Source organism: Nyctereutes procyonoides, unplaced genomic scaffold (assembly GCF_905146905.1).
Source record: "Nyctereutes procyonoides isolate TBG_1078 unplaced genomic scaffold, NYPRO_anot_genome, whole genome shotgun sequence".
Lineage (NCBI taxonomy): Eukaryota > Metazoa > Chordata > Mammalia > Carnivora > Canidae > Nyctereutes > Nyctereutes procyonoides.
The window spans coordinates 51,684,512-51,707,881 of NW_026575047.1; the positions used below are offsets into that span (position 1 = coordinate 51,684,512).

Sequence of the window (23,370 nt, forward strand, 5' to 3'; positions counted from 1 at the left end):
TTTTTTTTTCTTAAAAGAACTTATTTTCACTACATTTAAAAAAAATCTATGTAACCAGTTAAAAACAAATAAATAAAAGGGTAAAAAACAATATATAAGGTCAAATTTTCTACTTTAGATCTGTTTCCCAAGGCAACCACTGTTAGGATTCTCTTATATACCTGTCCTCCTTTTCTTAAACAAATGGGAGCCCGTAATACTCACTTTTGCCTTCTACTGTAGATGTAAAAATGGATATAACTCATTCTTTCCATGAGTATATAGTATTCTATTCTATTAAGTATATATCTTATTTAACCAGATATTTGTCTTTTGCTTTTAAAATGTGCATTGAATATCCCTGAAAATAACCTCTTTAATGTGTTTCTTGAATTATGTAGAAACTGCCCCAATGTATACCAACTCTATTACCAAACTTTTTGAGCTCTGCATTTCTATTTGGTTAATGATAGCATCTCATTACTTAGCAATTCTCTATTTAGTTTCATTTCCACTTGAGTACTGACCTGTCCTTTTTTTTTTTATTATTTTAAAGATTATTTATTTATTCATGAGAGACATAGAGAGAGGCAGAGTCACAGGCAGAGGGAGAAGGCCCTGCAGGGAGAAGGCTCCCTGCAGGGAGCCTGATGTGGGACTTGATCCCAGGATCTAGGGATCATTCCCTGAGCTTAAGGCAGAGGCTCGACCACTGAACCACGCAGACATCCCAGTACTGACTTGTTCTTATGACCACAGCCTTACTGCCTCCCCTCAAAAAGACAGAATAGAATTATTATATATTAGGCATGGAGCCTACTTATGCAGAGCTTGAACTCACAACCCTGAGATCAAGACCTGAGCTCAGATCAAGAGTTAGATGCTTAACTGACCGAGCCACCCAGGTGCCATTACAACAATTTTAAATAGGAAAATTACCTGGTGATTAAAATTTTGTTTTAAAGAACAGACGCATGAGGGTACCTGGGTGGGTTGGTCAAGTGTCTGCCTTTGGCTCAGGTCATGATCCCACGGTCCTGGGATGGAGCCCTGCATTGGGCTCCCTGCTCAGCAAGGAGTTTGCTTCTCCCTCTCCCTCTGCCACTCTCCCTGGTTGTGCTCTCAAATAAATAAAATCTTTAAAAAAAAAATAGACTCATGTTCACAGAATAGATCATACACCTACATGTATACAGAGAGCTAATCACCTCTCAAAAAAAACCCTAAGATTTTACGTTTTTTACATATCCCATCACATGTAAATACCTCAGAGGGAAATAATAAGCATACTGGATTAAATAGTGTCCCTTCCCAAATTCACATCTACCCAAAACTTGTGAATGTGACTTTATTTGGAAGTAGGGTCTAGGCTGATATAATCAAATTAGGATGAGGACACAGTGGATAAGAGTGGACCTTAATCCAACGGCTGGTGTCGCCAGGAGGGAAACCAGACACAGATACACCAGGAAAACCTCATGTGACAACAGAGGAAGAGACTGTCCTGGCATAGCTCCAAGCTACAGGACACTAAGGATGGCCAACAATTGCCAAAGGACAGGAATGGGTGGGAAAGGATTCTTCCCTAGAGCCTTGAGAGAAAGCATGGCCTGGCTGGCACCTTAATTATAGACTTTCAGCCTCCAGAACTACGAGAGAATAGATTTCTGTTGTTTTAAGCTGCCAAATTTTGGTGATTTGTTACAGCAGCTCGAGTGGACTCATATAATATCCCAAATCTGCATTAAGTTTGAATGTCTGTAAATTTCAAATGATGTACAACTGTATCAGATGAGGTGTCTTATTCAGTCACTAGGTTACTTTGAAAAGGCAAAAAGATACACTTGATTTAGAGAGTGCATTAATTAATTAATTAATTAATTTATTTATTTATTTACTAACTATTATTTCATTAAAGCACAATTTATAGCAGGAAAAAACAGTTCCTGGTAACAAAATGCTACTGTTTTACAAAGAGTTCATGCTCTCATTATATATTGACTCAGTATGTTTTAACAACTTCAAAAGTGCTGTGGCATTATAGGGGAAAAGATTTTTTTTCTGCAAACGGTAAATGGCACCCTGTAGCTCCTGAAAGCACTTCAGTGTCCTGTAAGATATTCCTACTTTGGAGATGTCACAGTCAACAGAGAAGGGAATATTAATATTAGATTGTTCTGGAACCAGAGGCCTTGATTGAGGCTCCATGCTAAGTTCTTTTTCATCTGTACCTGTTCTAACTGTGTCCTGAAATTTCTTCTTTGCTTCTTGCTGTAAAGATGTTTGTTTACTGTTTGTTGAGTGCTGGTCTGTGACTTCTACTTCAGAATCATCAGAGCTGTCATAATCTACCAGACTTTGAGAAGCTTGTGGGGGAGACAGACCAGCAGCAGCCTGGAGCGTGACGTGCGGCTCCTTGGACATCACAGGCTGGTTCAGAGGTCCAGAAGCATCGGAAGCCCAGGGGACCGAAGCGTGGGCATATCTGTGACTACCAAGAGCAGCCCAAAGGCTAAGTTCAGTTTGGTTGCTGCTTCGGTCTTGGACAAGTGAGGAGCTACAACCACAAATATTTATGCTATCTTTAAGTTCGGTTACATCAAAATATTTGCAAATTGTGAAAAAACTAGCCCCATCTTTTTGCAGTAATTTTAAATATCTAACAAAATATTCGAGGAAACAGGTTTCCGATGAAATCAAAAAGTCAAGAAGAACTGAAGAATCAAATCCTATATTTTTCAATAAGAATAAGAAAATACAGTGTGGATTATAGCCATATTTATGTGTGTGATGGTTCCACATTTCTTTTTCTTGGGTCAAGCCTTCAGTGGCTTTACACTGTCTGAAAATGAAGGTGAGAAGACCCAAGATTAATGACTTTTTATAAAGGTAACAGTTTTAACATATAATTCACATACCACAGATTCCCCTATCAGAAAACTTTTAATCTGTGCATTCTTTTAAAAGAAAAAAAAATTCAAAACAATCTCTTCCTCTACAAACTCTATATAAATCTAGCTCAATAAAATAAATAAAATCCACTGAATTTGGTAGTTCTGGTCATTGCTGAACAAAAGTCCTCTGTCTTCCTGTGTCTTAACATCCTCATTGCTACAAGTAACTAATTACACAGGGTAACATGGGGCTGGAGACTGACCTCCTTCCTTTCCTTCCATGCTCTCCTCAGTAGGGCTGGGAATGGGACCCAGACTGACCAGTCAGAGTGCCTCATGCACCTGGCTACAATGATTGCTTCCAACATGGATCTGTGACCCAAGCAGGCTATCAGATCCCCCACCCTGGGACTTCTGCTGGAGCTATTAGAGATGATTACTATAAGCTAGGCATTGCTGGAAGCCCTGAGAATGAATTCAGAGTTGCAAGAGAGAGAAAAAGAGCAATGATCAATGACGTGACTGAATCCCATTATACAATGATGTCTGATGCCAATATGCCCCCTTGGAATGAATTTCCAATTGTGAGCTAATAAATTCCATATTTTGTTTTGTTTTTTGCTTAGATTAGTAGTTTGTGTTCATTTCTATCCTTTTCAATAAAACTATTGTAACTACTATAGTTACATTTAAAAAAAAATTACATATGGCATGAGCACATGCCTCTCTGGCCACACTGAGGTGAAAAAAGTTCTAGATTTAATTCTGAGGCTCTTTCCTAAGCAGTAAGAAGTCTGCTTTGAGTACAACAGAGATCTATTCTAATACGCATGTGCTTTTCCAGACTGAATTTTTATCTCACTGTTTAGGAGCCTAATTCAAATCACATGCAGGAGTTTTGTGTTCTTGATTAGAACCTTTTGAAAATTGGCCTCAAACACTTACAATCTGAAAGCAGCCACTGCCAATAGTGCCATAATACAAGAACTGGCAGCAGAGCTTTGCACCATTGGTCATTAGTAAGAAATCCCTTTCTCTGAAGCCAAGACAGGATGGAAATAAAGCAAATACTTTAGGGTTTTAATAAAGCAGAGCAGAAGTAGTATAAAAGGTCATCAGTTATGAGCTTCATAACCAATTACAGACATTTGCCATGGGATGACATGACCCTGTGTACAGTGGCTTTCATAAAGCAGAAATAGGGTGAGCATACAGTGTCTTCAGTGACATAGCTTCATAACCAACCTCAGTATCTGCCTCGAGTTGCTATCAGCCCTAGTTCAGCTGTATAATAACATGAAAATTTTGAGTTGTTGCTTTGGTTACTTACAAGTTTGTAGTCACCTTTTTAAAAAGGTAAAAATGACCACATGGAAGCTCATTTTGGAAGAGTGAGTCTTGGGGGTGAAAAGCATTTTTATGCATAAATTAAAATTCAGACAATGATACTAGCTTACTCCTGATTGCACAGGTAAAATGGAAGCTAAACCAGAATCCATGCTTTCTAGCTTCCTAGTCTAGTTCTACTACCCTAGATCTGCCTACCCAGCCAAGTTTTCATAATGAGAACACAAATGTAATCTCATTTTTATGTAGGGCAGGGGTAACGCAAGGAATTGGAACTTATAAGGAAACCACAAGATTGTTAGGGATTTTTTCCCCCTTAATGATGGAAAGTAAATAGTATGTCCAGCACATTATTAAAAATGTTTTCTGCTTTGCTGGCATGTAGTTAGCAAAATTACTTTAAAATATACTAACCTGGTCAACTTTAGGTAGATGCCCAGTGATGCTTTGGCGGCCTCCAGCATGTCATCATCTTGTTCTATGAAGACCCTGGAGATCCACTCACATGGATTGTGTGACTGAAGAGAGGGCTGAAGATGAGGCTTTAAGAATGTCAATAACTCAGACATGAAACTCTGTAAATCAACTTCAAAAAAAAATGCAAATTTCAAAGGGTGGACAACTGCTGATGAACGCATTAATGTGTTGCCTATATATAAAATTATTGCATTTCAAGTAATCCAACATGCATGATCATTAATTCACTTTCAAAAAGCCTGTGAGTGAGGAATTTTCTCTACTTTGCAAATAAGGAAACAATGTCAGAGGAAAAAAGTGAGTCACTCAAAAGGATACAATCAAAATGTACAACCAGGGGCACCTGGGTTGCTCAGTGGTTGAATGTCTGCCTTCAGCTCAGGTCCTGGGATGAAGTCCCTCATCAGGATCCCTGCAGGGAGCCTGCTTCTCCCTCTGCCTATGTCTCTGCCTGTCTCTCCGTATCTCTCATGAACAACTAAATAAAATCTTAAAAAAAAAAAGTACAACCAGATTATCCACTTGCCACAAGTGCCAGATAATTATTTAGGAGAAATTAGAGTTACATGAATTCTTGCTAACAGCATATAAATGAATGAGTAGTAGGCATGACAGCACTTCACTGGATGCTGCAGCTGTTACTAGAGGCAACAACGTAACCAAGCAAAAATCATTTGCCTTCAAAATAAGAGGAAAAAAAATTTTTTTGAAGTATTAAAAGAAAAGTACCATTAAGCACAAAAGCCAAAAAGGATTTGAGGAGTTTTAACTGTAACTTAAAACTCTGAATTATAGAACATATGCCACCTAGTGTTGTAAATTATAACCACAGAGAATGAGATCTAACACATAGTAATTACAAGTTCGAGGACATCCAAAGCAGTTTAAGGAAGTCGCGGCTTACAATTCAAACCTTTCACTAAAACTATATACTGCTTGTTTAGAGACATCTACTATTCCTTTTTAGCAGATGAAATGGAGGACATGTGGAGTTAAGATCCTGGAAGTTATATGTAACAATTTCTTAATAGATGTAACCTCTCACATGTTAGTTTCAATTCATTTTCTAGTGTTGATAATCTACATTGGTAGTTACCCAATTTTAGGAAGGAAATACTAATGAAATACTACAAATATCTGAATTGAACTGGCTACTATCACTTGCTTTGAGGTAACTCAATAGCACCTCTGTTTTTAGTCATTAAAAATGCCATACAAATTCAGTTCACCCCACAAAATGTTGACATGTTTCTTAATGTAATCCTAATCCTTTTTTAAAAGAAAATTTGATAAATTATAATTATGATAAAATATAGATTAAATTAGTGGGGTTATAGTCCTGAGATTTGATAATTATGTACTACTTCATATGAATAAGCAATTCCTCATTACTTTGCATATAAAAGGAGTTCAGAGAATTACCTTTTATTTCATTTGCTGAAGCACAACTTTGAAACTTGATTTCTAAGGATTTAATGATAAGTAGGCTTGCTGCTCTGAGAATCACGTGATCTGGACCATGGACACACTCACATGCAGGTTGAACTTCATCTCCACCAAAGCAGGGAGGTTTTCCACGGACAGACAACGTCTTCAATAAACCCAAATCCACAGCTTGCAAAACAGCATCCGCTAAAGCCAACATGTCTACATCTAAATGCTGGTCTGGTGGCATCAGGGCAGGGCCAGATCCCCAACAAAGGTCTTCACCCACTTTCCAGAGAAGGCACTTTTTGATGAATATGATGAACTTCCTTTTGACAAAAGCCTCAACAGGCCAGGTAATGACATCTAGCACACAAGAAGGTTTCAAAAATAAAATCCTCTGGCAAGTGAAATGTAGTTTCAGATGGATTCTGGAAGCTATAAGAAGTTCAAGCAATTCCAGGGAACATATCATGCTGTTTATTATTTTAGAGGTGTCTTGAAAGCTCTTGAAATGCAGAGAAAATAAGGAATTGTAAAAAACTTCAAAAATAGTATCAAAAGGAGTCAGGAACTGCTTTAAAATTTCTGTAATGATAAAAACAGTAATTATAAATGAGGAAAAATAAACGCTTCTTAAAACAATTTGCAATTCAGTTTTTATGAATATTATCACTTTTTAAGATGAAAAGATGGATTTGGTTTATTTAATGTGAACACACAATAACAGATAGTAAGATGTGGTAAACATACACAATTATTACTCAGCCATAACAAAGAATGAAATCTTGACATAAGAAATGATGTGGATAGAGCTAGAGTGCATTATGCTACGTGAAATAAATCAGTCAGAGAAAGACAATTACCATATGACTTCACTTATATATGAATTTAAGAAACAAGACAGATGAACATGGAAGAGAAAAAAAAAGAGGCAAACCAGAAATATATACTCTTAACTACAGAGAACAAACTGAGGGTTGTGGAGGAAAGGTATGGGAGGGGGATGGCTAATTGGGCGACAGGCATTAAGGAGGGCACTTGTGTTGAGTACTGGGTGTTATATGTTAAGTGATGAATCACTAAATTCTGCACCTGAAAACAGTATTATAGTATATGTTAACTAATTAGAATTTAAATAAAAACTTGAGGGGCACCTGGGGGACTCAGTCGGTTAAGCATCTGCCTTCGGCTCCGGTCATGATCCCAGGGTCCTAGGATCAAGCTCTGCATTGGGCTCCCTGCTCAGTGGGGAGCCTGCTTCTCCCTCTCCCTCTGCTCTTCCCCCTACTTCTGCTTGCTTGCTCACTCTCGTTTGCTCTAAGAAATAAAATCTTAAAAATAAAAACTTGAAACAAAAGAATAACAGCTAATAACCATGGTTAATTATCCATTTTACAAATATCAAAAATGATATAGAAGAATAGCTTTAATTTTTGCCTTATGATGTTTTATTTTTAAAAAGGTATCTTCATGAATTTTTTTTTAAGTTTTTATTTATTTATTCATGAGAGACACACACACACAGAGAGGCAGAGACACAGGCAGAGGGAGAAGCAGGCTCCATGCAGGGAGCCTGATGCGGGACTCGAAACCGGGACTCCAGGATCACGCCCTGAGCTGAAGGCAAGCGCTAAAGCGCTGAGCCACCCAGGGATCCCAGGAAAAAGGTATCTTCAGTCAAAAAATTTGGAATGAGATTCTTTAGTTTTTCATACTTTGGGACAGATCAGATGCTGTAAATTAAGTTTTAATCCTCAATATAAACATATTGGAAGCAAAAGAATGATATTCATAGGGAATCATAATTTGTACCTGTTTTTTGTGAACATGTATCTTTAAAGATTTCTTTTATTATAACAGTAAGGGTCCAGAGGCAATATACCACCTTCTCATTTTCAGGGTATTCAGAGAGATTTTTTTGGCAAAAAGCAACCCAGGAATTACTCAATGTTATCTACAAGTGAGAAAACAAAAAGAAGCAAGTTGTAATAGAAAATTTTCTTTATAATTGCAAATTATCTATTATATACAGTACAACTCTATATAACATTGTTTACGCTTGCAAAACAAAACAAAAGTACAGTTTTTGGTAAAACAAATATCCTAATATCCTTTAAGTAAAAAAACTCAGTGTGCCATAGAAATAAAGGCTCAACTGGGAACATAAAAACATTAGTGGTGATTATTTCTAGGTGGTAGAATGATGTGTGCTTTTATTTTGTTCTTTATACGTTCTCTCATTTCTCAAATTTTTTACTACATCTTTTGTATTTAAAAAAATGTTATTTTGAGAAAGGAAGAAGTAATTATAGCTGAAATAAATCAGTAAATGCTTACATTTATTAACTAATGCAGAGATAAGAGAAAAATCTGATGCTCAATTTGTTTTTTTTTCATCATGCTCATTCTTAGAACTTATTGATATTAAACCTTTCAAAATGGCCTTGGTCTCCAGCAGAGGTTCCTAATCTTTTTAATTTTTTTTTTTTTTTTTTTTTTTGAGAAAAGGAAGGAGGCCTACCTGTTCCTTTGAGAAACTGAAAGAAGTTATGGACTGACTTGAAACCCATCCTTTGGGTGAAGAATTTAATTTATAATGATTTATGACATATTTAAGCCTAATTTTTGGTACAGGTCACTATTATAGTATTCTTACACTTTTGTAGATTTATATATTATAAAATGAGCAAACATTTTATTGATACAACCACTTGAAGGGTAAGATCGGGTGCTAAAGAACAATTTTAAAGAAACTGTAAAAGAAATCACATAATTTGATTACTTATCTTACCTCTTCCCTCAGTTGGAAATACAGAAGTAGCGCAAGGCACTTTGCAGCCATGTGACATAACAATTTATCCGAGTTTTGGAACATACAGGTCTACAGGAAAACAAATAAATTTACCCACGATTGCTGAATGTTCTAAAAACTTTTGTTTTAAAAAGATGGATCTAAACAAACAAAAAAACCCCAAAAGACAAATGGCTTACTAATTTAGAATCGATGTCAGATGATTTTAGAAGAATTTTAATTACATCTCTGTATTTCTCCTTTGCATGGGAGTCAGTTTCGGCAGACAATATTCTGGTTATCATCACTTTGATTACTGTTAACTGAAGGAGCGTTATTTCTCGGGCACTGCATATTGGCGAGTGTTTCTTCAAATGCACAGGCACTACAGAAATGGAAGCCAAATTGGCAGAGGATGGCTGATGCCTGCCCTGGACATCATGGTGGTTTGAGCATTCTGAAGAGGTAGTTGTAGAGCAATCTAGATCTAAAGATGCTGGGTTGAGATAAAAGATGTAATCATGGCTCTCATTTTCAAGTGTGGCTCCCAGAAGTACCTTCTTGTATAATTGTTCTAAAATGTCAAAGAAAGCTTTCATTGGGACCATTGGGACTGCCAAAACATATCTCATGAGAAAGGTGACAACTCCAAACTGTAAATATTAATCTCAGAAATGCGACAAATCTGTAAGATGTTTCTTCAGTAACACCTAAAATAGGAACAATAATTTTAAAATTACAAACGTTATATGCATCTCATATTACAGGGGAAAGGCATCTGTTTCCACTTAATCACTTAGTCTCTCAAGTTAACGCTAACGCTGATTGCTTAATTTCTAAAATGGAAAACTGGTAATAAGATTATTTTAAGACCATAAAAATGAAATGTATGCTTTCCATACAGATTTAAGACTGTAAAATTATTTTTAATTTTATCAAAGCAGAAACTTTGCCTTTCCTTTAACATTCTCCAGTGGCCCATGAGGGCCCCTCAACCTTGGCACTGCTGACATTAGGGACTGGATAATTTTGTTGTGGGGAGCTGGCCTGTGCAGTCTAGGAAGTTTAGCAGCATTCCTGGCCTCTATCCACTGGATGCCAGTTGTATGTCCCTTGGAAGGGCATAACCACCCAGGCTGACACTCACAGGGCCACCTCCAATTCATTAACTTCCACCTTTAACTTAACAGATGAAAGCCTAGCTGGAACGCTATGTGGTCAAGCTATTGTGGTTATTGAGGATTAATTCCCAACTTAAAATTAAATGATAATAGGAAGATCTGTTCAGTACTTTCAACAGTAAATAGAAAAATGAAAAATGCCGTGCCAAGAAAAAGATAAGATGTTAAGCAAAAGTAATCTAAACGTGAACACACTGTCCTTGTAGCTGGATACAGCTTTTGACACTCCTGTTGTCTCAGACTCTGTCATGATGGAGATCAGTAAGAGTGGAGAAAAGGGAAAGGACACTGATGGTCAGACATGGCTTATAAAGCAAGGAATATGGACAATCATTGATAGATGACCATTAGAGGAAATACTATGAGCAATAGGAGTATTAATGTAGTTACTTACAGACCAAGCATGGCTGGGAAAAATTTAAGACTTTGGCAGAAGCTAGAGATTCCTGAATATACTTCCAGTGGAATGCTGAGCCTCTGGGAATTATATGATCCTTTGGGGCTCAGTCCTTTCATTACCTTTGAGCTATTTCACACCTTTGTAAATTGTAGATAGCTGATGGGAATGCAAATAATTCTTGTCTACAGACATGCAAATAATTGTCTGCTGGAGGGGCAACCCTTCCCTCAGCAGGGGGGTAGGGGGGAGCTAGTTGCACTTCTGTTTGTAAACTCAGTTCAACATTCCTTTACTCCATATAAATTATGGTTCTTTAACTTTTCCTTTAAAATCGTTGTGACATTTTGCCCAGTTCTTTCATTAGTTAATGAGTTAAATAAAATTGCTGATACAAGTTGATTTTGTATGGGTCATGACTTTGTCCGCTTCCAATTTATCCTTTAATAAAGTCCAAGGACTTCCCTCATCTACTCCAGCTCATTTATGAATGCCCAGCCCATCTTTACCCCCTGTCCTCCCTGGAAGAGTCCTAGGGGACTGTCACTAACATTGGGTCTTACTTTGACAATGTGACCCACTGACCTGCCCCTGGTCTTGACACCTTCCTCTCCACCGGTTTCTCCCCTTGCTTATTAGCTTCTAAGGAGTTTCATCTCCTGATCACCCCCAGAAGACAAAACTACCTTGTTTTTGTCCTATAGTGTAGAAATAAGTATTAAGAAGCCTATAGATTTTAACTTAAATTATGAATGAGACTTTGGTTTCTTTGAATCCTCTTTTCAAACTGTGGTGAACATGCCACATGACTTGGAAACATAACTAATTATCAGCAACCTTGTTCCATCTGTTAGGGATCAAAGTTCTCTATTACCAGAATACTGCTCCCAGAAAGCAAAAATGGTTAATGTTCCAAGAAAGGGTTCACCATATTCCCAATAGGTCTCACTTCTACACTTCCTCTTTGACTCATCTCATTTCATAAGTCCCCACATTTTCTTCTTTGAGAGATGTCCCATTTTAATGGACATTCTCCCTGTTGCAAGAGCCTGAATAAAATTATCTTCTTAATCATCTGGTAAGTTTTTTCTGCCACAAATCAGAAACTAGCTTTCATAATCTACTTCAGAGTCTACTTTCATTGTATTTATTTCACCTTATATTTTAGTTATGACAATAACATTTTTTCCCAATAAAACTGCTGGCATCTTTTATTGAAGTTGACATAAACTACTGACATTTTAATATGTCAAACATTCTGTGACAATAAACTATTTTAAGGTTTTAACTAATATCAGATGTGCAAGTCCATTATTGTAATTTTTAGCCACAAATGGAATGCGTTTTATTTCAATGCTATAGCAGTAACAATACTTCCAGTAACGGGCACCTGGGCGGCTCAGTCAGTTAGATATCTGACTCTTGGTATTGGCTCAGGTCAGGATCTTAGGGTTGTGGGATTGAGCCCCACACTGGGCTGTGTGCTTGGCGTGAAGTTTGCTTGGGTTTCTCTCCCTCTGCCCCTCCCCCTGTGCTCTCTCTCAAATAAATAAGTCAATCTTAAAAAAAAAAAAACCTTTCAATAATAGTTCTACAAATCTCAAGTTCTTAAATTTTACCACGAATAAGATTGTAGTTACTCAGTTATTTTTGACGTACATAAAGGGGCCTTGATTTCGAGTGGTTCAAACATTTCTGCATGCAAAACCAGTGAATACCAGTAAATAAATAGATACATAGACAAGCAAGCAACCATTTCAAGGGGAAATGGGCTGTTCTCTATCATCGTGGGACCCAGTTCCTTTGATAAGAGTGGTTGTGAGTAATCAGACTGAAAAGCATGAACTGGGGGCCAACAATGCCAAGCAGGTGTAGGGGTGCCAAGGACAGGCTGCCCCAAATGTGTCACTCTGGCACATTATTTTAAATAAAAGCTGCTTCAGAGACAGCCTGTGCAGGAAAGATACTGAGACCCTATGTTATGCAGGAAATAAATCTCCCATGGGAGATGTGTCCTCTGAGTATCAGAGAAGGTAGAGACATTCTGATGTCCAGAGATAGGACATTTAGAACCAGGAAGGCTAATATAAACAACCCTTTTTACTTTTTTACTATTTTACTAGCACAATCCAAATTCTCTTAAGAATTCCTTACTTAATTAGAGCCCCCAAAGTTAAGTTTTCTCTGTCCTGTCAATTCCTCACAGATTTACTGTCTCTTTGTCTAGAAAGTATAAAAACTGCCTGTCTTGGTCCTATCTTTAGTTGTCAATGTCATTCCATGGCCTCTGCGCCCAGGTAATAAAACTCTGTTTTTTTTCTGTTAATTTGTCTCTTGTAAATTTAATTCTTAGTCCAGCTAGAAGATGTTGAAGGGTAGAGGGTGAATTTTTCCTTCCCTTTACAGGTACAAAGAGGATAGGTGCTAGGCTGGTTCCACTATGACTAAGCATCAATCCTTCTTCATTACAATGTCTTTTAAAATATTGATACTGGCCAAAGAAATCTGCATTGAAACAAATGTCTGTGTGTAGCCTATTGAGAATTGTAGCTTTTTTTTTTTTTTTAAAGGAATTAATAGTATTAAAGGAAAGGACAAATCCTGAAAAAATGAACTAGGGTATTTGACCAACCACACTTTTTTTCCTGAAGAGTCTGTTACAAGGGTAGTACATTTCAAGCTCAAATCCATGCTGGTCTGGAGGAAGGTATACCTACCAGACAAGCTTTTAAACCAGCTATACTGGATATTTGTGAAAGATCTGTCTAGCCTGAAAAGGAAACAAATATTAGGAAAGGTCTAATTAGGACAAGGAATGGGTAGTGTTTCAAAGAGTTTTTTTCAGAAAATACCTCTTGGCAGAGAATGAATACCAGGTGGCCAAAGAGGATTAAAAGCATAAAATTTGCCTCAAGTCTTTTACTGTTTAAGTGCTATAAATTATTTGAATTGTGTATTCTTTCCTAACTGAACCATACGTGTCTTAATATAAAAGTAATATGTTCCCACTTACCTTCACACAAAATCGATGCTTCAGGAATAAGAATTGCTAAAGTTTAGGGGCACCTGGGTGGCTCAGTTGGTTAAGTGGCTGCCTTCGGCTCAGGTCATGATCTTGGGGTCCTGGAATGGAGCCCCTTGTCAAGGTCCCTGCTCAGCAGGGAGTCTGCTTTTCCCTCTGCCCCTCCCCCAACTTGTGCTCTCTCAAATAAATAAAATCTAAAAAAAGAAAAAGGAAAAGAATTGCTACAATTTATTGAGTGCATACTATGTGCCAAACACTGTTTTAAATAATAGCTTCACAATAGCTTTATGAGGTGGATAATTATCACATCCATTTTAAAATAAGGAAATTAAGGCAAGGAGAGACTAAGTTACAGGGCTAGTTAAGTGGCAGAGCCAGGCTTTGGACACACAAAGTCTAACTAATATCAAAGCCTGTGGTCTTCCTCAAATTTCCTCTGACGCTCCAACTCTCAGGACAATGGATGAATAAAGGGTCTCTAATAAGCTTCCTAAGTGAAAATGGTAATTCACACAGTCTAATTTTTAACACTTTCTAGATTTTCTCCCGTAATACTGTAAATTGGAATACTCCTCCTTAGACATTTGCACATGCTGCAGAAGATCTAAGCTCAAGGTGAATTACTATAAAACTGTCGAGTGCAAACCAAGATCAATTTTTTCAAAAGACACTCAGCAACTAAAGGTTAAAACATTAATCAAGCCATCCATTTAACTGAATTTTTATATTAAATTACTTTTAGAAGATACATCAAACCCAGGATGAAAAGCCAAACTATCCACAGATCATATTTTATCAGCCCATCAACAGTTTAAAGGCAGTACAGGGACGCCTGAGTGGCTTAGTGGTTTAGTGTCTACCTTTGACTTGGGGTGTGATCCCGGGGTCCCGGGATTGAGTCCCACGTCGAGTCCCACGTCGGGCTCCCTGCGTGGAGACTACTTCTCCCTTTGCCTGTGTCTCTGCCTCTCTCTCTGTGTCTCTTAAGAATATATAAATAAAATATTTAAGAAAAAAATAAAGGCAGTATAAATATAGGTGACTAAGACCTTGATTTTTCCTCATTTAAAATAATTTCAAACTTTTACAAAAATTACTCAAAACAGATCACAGGCTTAAAACTGCAAAACAAGATTTTAGGATAAAAGAAAAAAGCAGGAGAAAAATCTTTAGGATTCAAGGCTAGGCAAAAAAAGTCTTAAATGTGACCCCAAAGCAGAACTCTATAAAGTAAAAATTGATAAACTGGACCTCAAGAAAATTAAAAACATTTGCTCTGTGAAGGACTCTATTAAGAGCATGAAAAGACAAGCTATAGACTAAGAAAGATATTTGCTACTCATATATCAAAGGGCTAGTACCTACAATATATAAAGAATTCTCAAAACTCAGTATTTCAAAAGATAGTAATAAATAGAAACAGGCAAGAGACATAAACAGACCTTTCTCTGAAGAGAATATACAGATGGCAAAAAAGTGCACAGAAAGATGTTCAACCACATTAGCCACTGGGGAAATGTAAATTAAAATCACAGCACATACCACTATCACTGTAACTAAATAAAAATTAATGAAGCCAAATTCTGGAGAGAATATGGAGAACCAGACTACTCTTATATTGCTGTTGAGATTATAAAATGATATAGTTAGTCACTCTGGAAAACAGTCTGGTAGTTACTTTAAAAAACTAAACATACTCTTAACCATATGTTCCAGCAATAGCGCTCCTTGGTATTTACTTGAAGGAGTTGGAAATTTATGTCAACACAAAAACCTGCACAGATGTACAGAGCAGCTTTACTCATAATTTCCAAAACTTGGAGGCAGTGAAGATGTCCTTCACTGTGTGAATGGATAAACTGTGGTATATTCAGACAAAGGAATATTATTCAGTGCTAAAAATGAAACGCTATCGAGTTATGAAAGGACATGAAGGAACCATAAATGTGTAGTACTAAGTAAAAAAAAGCCAATCTGAAAAGGCTATATACTCTATGATTCCAACTATACATCATTCTGGAAAAGGTAAAACAATGGAGACAGTAAAAAGATCAGTGGTTGCCAGGGGCTGGGGTGCTGGAAAGGGATGAACAGGTGAAGCACAGATTTTTAGGGCAGGGAAAAGACTGTATGATCCTATTATGATGGATGTGTACCACTGTATGTTTGTTCAAACTCAGAGAATGTACATCACCAAGAATGAACCCTAGCACGCACTATGGGCTTTGGGTAATAATGACGTGTCAACGTAGGTTCATCAATTATAACAAATATATCACTCTGGTGGGGGGGGTGTTGATAATGCAGGGGAGGGGGGAAATTTCTGTACTTTCTGGTCAATTTTGCAATGCAGTAGTTGCATCTAACATATAACCTAGTAATTACATACCTGGGCAGTGTGTAATTACTTAATTATTACTTAATTTATTCCAGCAAAATTAAGACTTATATTCACACAAAAACCTGTACATGAGAGTTCACAGCAGGTTCATAATAGCAAAAAACTGGAGATAACCCGAATGTCCTTCAATGCATGAATGGTTATACTGTGGTACATCCATACCATACTGGAATACTACTCAGCAACAAGGAAAGAACTATTGATGCATGCAATAATTTGGATAGTTTTTAGGGAATTATAACCTAAGAGAAAAAAAGGCAATCACAGAAGGTTGCATATTGTGTGGTTCTATTCTTTTCTTTTTTTAAGATTTTATTTATTCATGAGAGAGAGAGAGAGAGGCAGAGACATGGGCAAAGGGAGAAGCAAGCTCCCCGCAGGGAGCCTGATGTGGGACTCAATTCCAAGACCCCAGGATCACTACTTGAGCCAAAGGCAGATGCTCAACCACTGGGTCACCCAGGTGCCCCATGTGGTCACATTCCTGAAATGACAAAATTAGAGAGATGGAGAAGAGATTAGTGGTTGTCAAAGGTTAGGCAGGCCCCCATCCACTTAGTGGGTAGGGTTATAAAGGCCACCACAAGGATCCTTGTAATCATGGAACTGGTGAAGACAACACTAACCGATGTATGTGATTAAAACTGCATAGAACTAAAAAAACAAACAAAAACAAAACAAAACAAAAACTGCATAGAACTGAATATACACATAGATAAATGATTAGAGGTAAAATAGGAAATCTGAACAAGATTAGTGGATTACACTAATGTCAATATCCTGGTTTGATATGACAGTTATGAAAGATGCTGCCATTGGAGAAACTTGTCACAGGGTCCACAAGATCTCTCTGTATAATTTCTTACATCTGCACGTGAATCTACAATTTCTCAAATTAACAATTCAATTAGAAATATAATAATTTCAGGGCAGCCCTGGTGGCTCAGCGATTTAGCGCCGCCTTCAGCCCAGGGCATGATCCTAGAGTCCCGGGATCGAGTCCCACGTCAGGCTCCCTGCATGGAGCCTGCTTTTCCCTCTGCCTGTGTCTCCGCCTTTCTCTCTCTCTCTCTGTCTCTAATGAATAAATAGATAAAATCTTTAAATATATATAATATATATATATATATATATATACATATACACACACACACACACACACACACACATATATATAAAATAATTTCAGAGGTCGACTAAGCATCTGACTCTGGACTTTGGCTCAGGTCATGATCTAAGGATTGTGGGATCGAGCCCCATGGCAGCTCCACGCTTGGCAAGGAAGTCTGCTTGTCCCTCTTGCTCTGTTCCTGCCCCTGCTTGCTCTCTACTTCTAAAATAAATAAGTAAAATCTTAAAAAAATATATAATAATTGCAGCTATGGACATCAGCCTTCTGATCCCAAGCATTAATATGCATAGGATTTCACTAATACCAACTAAATATAAATGTATTCGAACTTTATTTTTAGAACTTTAATTTTAAAAATTTCTAGACCAAAAACTGAGCATAATGGTATTTTAAATAATGTTACATAATATTTTCTTAAAAAATATTCCTACGGAAAACTAGGTATTTTAAGGGCATAGTCTATTCATTAAAAGACATTTTGCCATCACTCAATTTCAAAATTATCAAAAAACAAGCTGCTAGTGATTTAATCCTTCTTTGCAGAAAACAATAACAATAAAAAATGTCACTATTTTTTAGGAGATTTTCTTAGGCCACCTATATTAAATTTGGAAAAGTAATTACTTTCATGGTCAATGTTTCAATAAAAAAATGCTTTTCTTTATATGAAAAACTATTATAGTTTGTCAATCAACTCTGCCCAATTCAAAATTGGGCTTTGGCCTAGTGCCAACAATAGGTTCAAATATAATCACAGCCCAACTGGTCATACTGTATATTGCCCCGTTAATGACGGTGCTGTGATTCTAGAGGCAGAAGCTGAGGCACTCTGAACAAAGGATATCTTTTAGGATTCTGGTTCCTGTCTCAAATAAGATAGCAATAATTTTATCCAAATAAATAAATGAGTGGTTAGAATCTATCTAACCTGTTCAGACCACTCGAGGGTAGTGCCAACATTAGGGGAGGCTAATGAGGGTGGCTAAGGCACTGAGAAGGCCTGGAAGACAAAAGGATAGAGGTTTCCATCATCCCTGTCTACCATCAGAGCCATTACAGCTGGTCCACTATAATTACAAGAGGACCTCCCTCTCCTAGAAAGATAGAGGGGGAAGGGATATCTTGCAAGAGCATCTTACATCTTCCCTTTGCCCTTCTACTTCTATTCTTCACCTTTCTTCATGCTCTAGCATGCTCCAATATTGGAATTCCTTGGGAGAACAATCAGGCAAGAAAATGAAATAAAGGGTATCAAAATTGGAAAGGAAGAAGTAAAATTGTCTCTATTTGGGGATGACATGATTCCATATAAAGAAAATCCTAAAGACTCAACCAAAAAAATGTTAGATCCAATATCAATAAATTCAGTTGAAGTTTCAGGATACAAAATTAAATATGAAAATCAGTAGTATTTCCATGCACTAATGACAAATTTTCTGGAAAAAAAAAAAGAAATTGATCCCATTTATAATAGCATCAAAAATAATAAAACACCTAGGAACAAATGTAATTAAGGAGGGGAAAGATCTCTGAAAAATCACAAGACACCGATGAAAGAATTCTAAGGCACAGGGATCCCTGGGTGGTGCAGCGGTTTGGCGCCTGCCTTTGGCCCAGGGTGCGATCCTGGAGACCCGGGATCGAATCCTACGTCAGGCTCCCCGTGCATGGAGCCTGCTTCTCCCTCTGCCTATGTCTCTGCCTCTCTCCCTCTCTCTCTCTGTGTGACTATCATAAATAAATAAAAAATTTTAGGGATCCTGGTGGCGCAGCGGTTTGGCGCCTGCCTTTGGCTCAGGGCGCGATCCTGGAGACCCAGGATCGAATCCCATATCAGGCTCCCGGTGCATGGAGCCTGCTTCTCCTCTGCCTGTGTCTCTGTCTCTCTCTCTCTCTGTGTGTGTGTGTGTGAATATCATAAATAAATAAATAAATTAAAAAAAATAAATAAAAAATTTAAAAAAATATTAAAAAAAAAGAATTCTAAGGCACAAATAAATGGAAAAGTAACCTATGTTCTTGGATTGGAAGAATTAATATTGTTAAAATGTCAATACTACCAAAAACCATGTATAGATTCAATGTCATCCCTCCTAAGAGTCCAACAGTATTTTTTACAGAAGTAGAAAAAATACTCCTAATATTTATATGGAGCCACAAAAGACCCCAAGTAGCCAAAAAAAAAAAAAAATTCCTGAGAAAGAACAAAGAACAAAGACATCACAGTTTCTGATTTCAAGCTACACTATAATGCTATAGTCACCAAAACAGTATGGTACTGGCATAAAAACAGACCAACAGAACAGATTTGAGAGCCCAGAAATAAATCCCCACATATGGAGTTAATTAATATCTGACGGGAGAGCCAAGAATATTCAATGCAGAAAAGAGTATTTTCAATAAATGGTGCTGAGATAATTGGATATTTGCATGTAAAAGAATTAAATTGGACCCATATCTACACCCAACAAAAATTAACTCAAAATGGATGAAAGACTTAGATATAAGACCTGAAACAGAAAATCCTAGAAGAAAACATAGGAATAAAGCTCCTTGACATGGGTGTGGGTAATGAGTTTTTTGGATGACACCTAAAGCACAAGCAACAAAATACATAAGCGAGTAGAACTATATCCAACTAAAAAGCTTCTGCATAGTTGAATAAATCATCAGCAAAATTAAAAAAAAAAACCTGAGGAATAGAAAAAAATGTTTGCAAAGTATACATCTAATAAGGGGTTAATACCCAGAATATATAAAGAATTCATACAACTCAGTAACAAAATACCACAAATAACCCAATTTAAAAATGGTCAAAGGAGCTAATTAGACCTTTTTCCGTATAAGATATATAAAAGGCCAACAAGGTACATGAAAAGTTGCTCAATATCACCATTCATTAGGGAAATGCAAATTAAAACTACAATGAGATATCGCCTCACTGCTGTTAAGAATGGCCACCATCAAAAGAAGACAACAAATGCTGGCAAGATGTGGAGTAAAGGGAATCTTTGTGCACTGCTGGTGGCAATGTAAATTTGTGCACCACTAGGGAAAAGCAGTATGGAGGGTCCTTAAAAAATTAATAATGAAACTACCATATGATATGGCAATTTCAAATCTGAGGCTATATCCAAAAGAATCAAAAACACTAACTTAAAAACATATCTGCACCCCCATGTTCCTAACAGCATATTTGTAATAGCCAAGATATGGAAGTGAGCTAAGTGGATGAAAAAACTGTGATACACACACACACACACACACAAAATGGGAGTATTATCTAGCCATAAAAAAATGAGAAAATAGTTTCATTTGCAATAACACAGATGGACCTTAAAGGCATTATGCTAATTCAAATTAGAGAAAGACAATCTCACTTGTATGTGGAATCTAAACAAACTCATAGAAAATGAGATCAAATTTGTTATCAAAAGCAGAGGGTGGGCCAGAGGGGGAACTGGAGGAAGGTGGCCAAAAGGTACATACTTCCAACTATAGGTTAAATAAGTGCTAAGAGTATAAGGTACAATATGATGACTATTCCTTTAAAGCTGCTGAGAGCAAATCCTAAGAGTTTTTATCACAATAAAATTTTTTCTCTTTTTCTTTCATTTCTTTTTATTGTATCTATAGTAAAGTGGATGCTAACTGAATCTATCGTGGAATCATTTCACAATATATGTAAATTGAACCATCATGCTGTATGCCTTATTCTGATAGAGTTATGTATGTCAATTATTTCAGGGGAGATTATAAAATCAGGGGGAAAAAATGTTGGGATCTTTAAGTGTTCAGTCCCCTGTATCCTCTCTCTTCTTAGAGCAATTTCATGGGTGCTCAATGTATTTAATTATTATCTCCATGCTGACAACTCCAGAATCCATAGTTAGGGTCTAGCTATCTTCTGGGCTCCATACTCAAGTAGCTAAATGCCATCAAAGTTCCACTTGGAGGTCCCACAGGTACCTTTGGCACAAGTTCAACTCAACTTCTATGGCCCCTCAAACTTGTTTTCTCCTACCTCTCAGTTTATGGTGTCTGTATCTCCTAGGCATCCAAGCTAGAAATCTGGATCTCTTTCTTTCTGGACCCTTCCTCACCCCACTTCTCCTCACTCTCACTGAGAAATCTGGATCTCTTTCTGAACCCTTTCTTCTCCTCCATCCTCTCTCACCCTCCACACCACTTCTACCCCAGACAACCAACAGATTTCTTGCTGAGTGCAAGAGAAATTAGCCCACCCTGCACCCCTTTCTTCTGAAAAACCTCTGCAAAGTCCAAAACCCTGGACACAGTTTGGCAAGTCCTTTAAGATCTGCTTCTTGGAATCCTCTTACCAATCCCACCCCATAAACTAAGCTACAGGCTTCCTCTAAGGCCCTCAAAACCGTGCATTTTAAGGGTTCCCAAGCTTTGTTTGGCACATTCTTTCTAAGCCATAGTCAACCTTCTCCCTCACTTCCAACCTTTAATTTGGAAATCTGCGGTCCTGGGAAACTTTTTACATATCCAACTCAGTATTAGGGGGGCCCTGCCAAGTGCTCCCTCTGCCTATACTACCTATACTCAGTATTTACCTCGTTGCATTGTTTATAATTATTTTCTAGTTTGCTTTCCCCACACTTGGGACTATGAGCTTCCCTGGGCAGGACTGAGGTTTTTGCTCACATAAGCCAATTGGTAGCTCATGAGGAAAGCACCAAAACGTGTACTCTTGAATGAATGATAGTGTAAAAGAAAACATCAGGGGACAAATTCAAAGTGTTTGCAGTGACTCCTATCTGCCACATAACATCTTAATATATCTCATTACATGAAAGCCATTGTATATTAAATTCCTTCCTTTATATAATTAAGTAGGCCTTTTTAAAAAAATTTTTATTTATTTATGATAGTCACACACACACAGAGAGAGGCAGAGACACAGGCAGAGGGAGAAGCAGGCTCCATGCACCGGGAGCCCGAGGTGGGATTCGATCCTGGGTCTCCAGGATCGCGCCCAAAGGCAGGCGCCAAACGGCCGCGCCACCCAGGGATCCCCTAAGTAGGCCTTTCTATGTAGACATTGGTGTTAGCCAAATGTCCGGTGTTTTAGGTGACTTAGTTTAAAATAATGTCAACATTTGTTTGGATTACTATGTGGCCTTCCACATTTGCAGTAACCCTGCTCCAGCTAGTCTTTTTCCAGTGAGCAGCCAGCCAGTGATCTTTTCAAAATATAAATACGATACTGTCACTTCCCTACCATGGCTTACGAGGTCCTGCAAAGATCTGCGGCCTGTCCCACACCCCCAACCTTATTACCAATCATTCTCCCTCTTACTCACTCTGCTTGACTACGCTGATCTTCTTTCTTGCAGTTTCTGTTACACAGCAAAGGTTAATCCAGCATCAGAGGCTTTGCACTGTTGATTCTACCTGCCTGCAAAATTCTTCCCCACGCCCCCACCTCCTCCCAGATCGACCCAAGGTTGGCTCCTCCTCATTCAGATCGCTGCTCCAATGTCACTTCCTCAGAGACCTTTCCTGACTACCTCTCTAACCAGCAGGTCCTAGTCAAACTCGATCCTATTGTTCTCTTCGACTTCCTTTGTATAAGTTATCCCTATCTGATAATTTTGTGTTTATCTGTCTCCCTGGTTAAAGCGAGAGCTCCACGGGGACAAGTGATTCCATCTTCCTTGTTCCCTCTTGTCTCCCTAACGGCTGAAACAGCTCCCGGCCAACAAACGCTTGCTAAATGAATCCATGCACTCCATAAACAGGTGCATCTCGCGTATTGTCCGGTCTCCGGTCCCCTCCATTGTCAGAAATCCGTTAGGGTGCCTGTCCTTGCAGGAAGGCTCTTGCAGCGTCACCGCCGTCCCAAAGAGAGTCTTCTTTTCCTCGCCGGGCGAGGCAAGCCCGGCCTGGTAGCTAAAGGGGCCTCAGGGACCGAAAGACGAGCTGCGGACCCGGCACCCGCGCCTGAAAAGCGCTGCGGAGGGGCGGCGGCACACGGCGTCCCTCTCTCCTCGCTTCCTGGGGACTGCCGCCTCCCCAACCTTAGACTCCTGCACCAGCCTCTCAGTCGGCCGCACACACGCCTTCCTCGCCGCCGCTCCCAGTTACCTGCCGGGGATCTGGCGTGGGAGACTCAGCCTTCGCACCGCCATTCGAAGGACCGGGGGCACCCTCCAGGCCACCGTAGTTCACGGAAAGCGCCTGCCGACCTCCCCTCCCGCATGCGCAGAGGGCCCGTTCGGCGGACGGCGTCTCTTAGCAACCGCGTCGAGTCCCTCCGCCAGGGGCGGAGCGTCGGAAGCCTCAGCGGGG

General features: G+C 38.4%; 1 protein-coding gene across 9 annotated transcripts; it reads right to left on the reverse strand.

Moving 5' to 3' along the window:
- Positions 1 to 611: 611 nt before the first annotated feature.
- LINS1 (lines homolog 1) lies at positions 612 to 23,266 on the reverse strand. 9 transcript variants are annotated; one of them, XM_055326091.1, is made up of 9 exons: positions 23,167 to 23,266; positions 22,383 to 22,418; positions 14,380 to 14,501; positions 9,117 to 9,490; positions 8,917 to 9,006; positions 7,938 to 8,079; positions 6,120 to 6,710; positions 4,635 to 4,806; positions 612 to 2,821 (listed from the first exon to the last, which is right to left on the reverse strand). In XM_055326091.1, exons 1-9 carry the CDS (start codon positions 23,208 to 23,210, stop codon positions 1,948 to 1,950), a joined length of 2,445 nt encoding a protein of 814 aa, XP_055182066.1. In that variant the 5' UTR covers positions 23,211 to 23,266; the 3' UTR covers positions 612 to 1,947. The 9 variants fall into 9 exon arrangements, with proteins under 9 accessions (XP_055182066.1, XP_055182068.1, XP_055182070.1 ...); XM_055326093.1 differs by adding an exon at positions 13,508 to 13,713 and having other exon boundaries at positions 9,117 to 9,626; positions 22,383 to 23,239; XM_055326095.1 differs by lacking the exon at positions 14,380 to 14,501 and adding an exon at positions 13,508 to 13,617 and having other exon boundaries at positions 9,117 to 9,626; positions 22,383 to 23,239.
- Between the last annotated feature and the right edge of the window lie 104 nt (positions 23,267 to 23,370).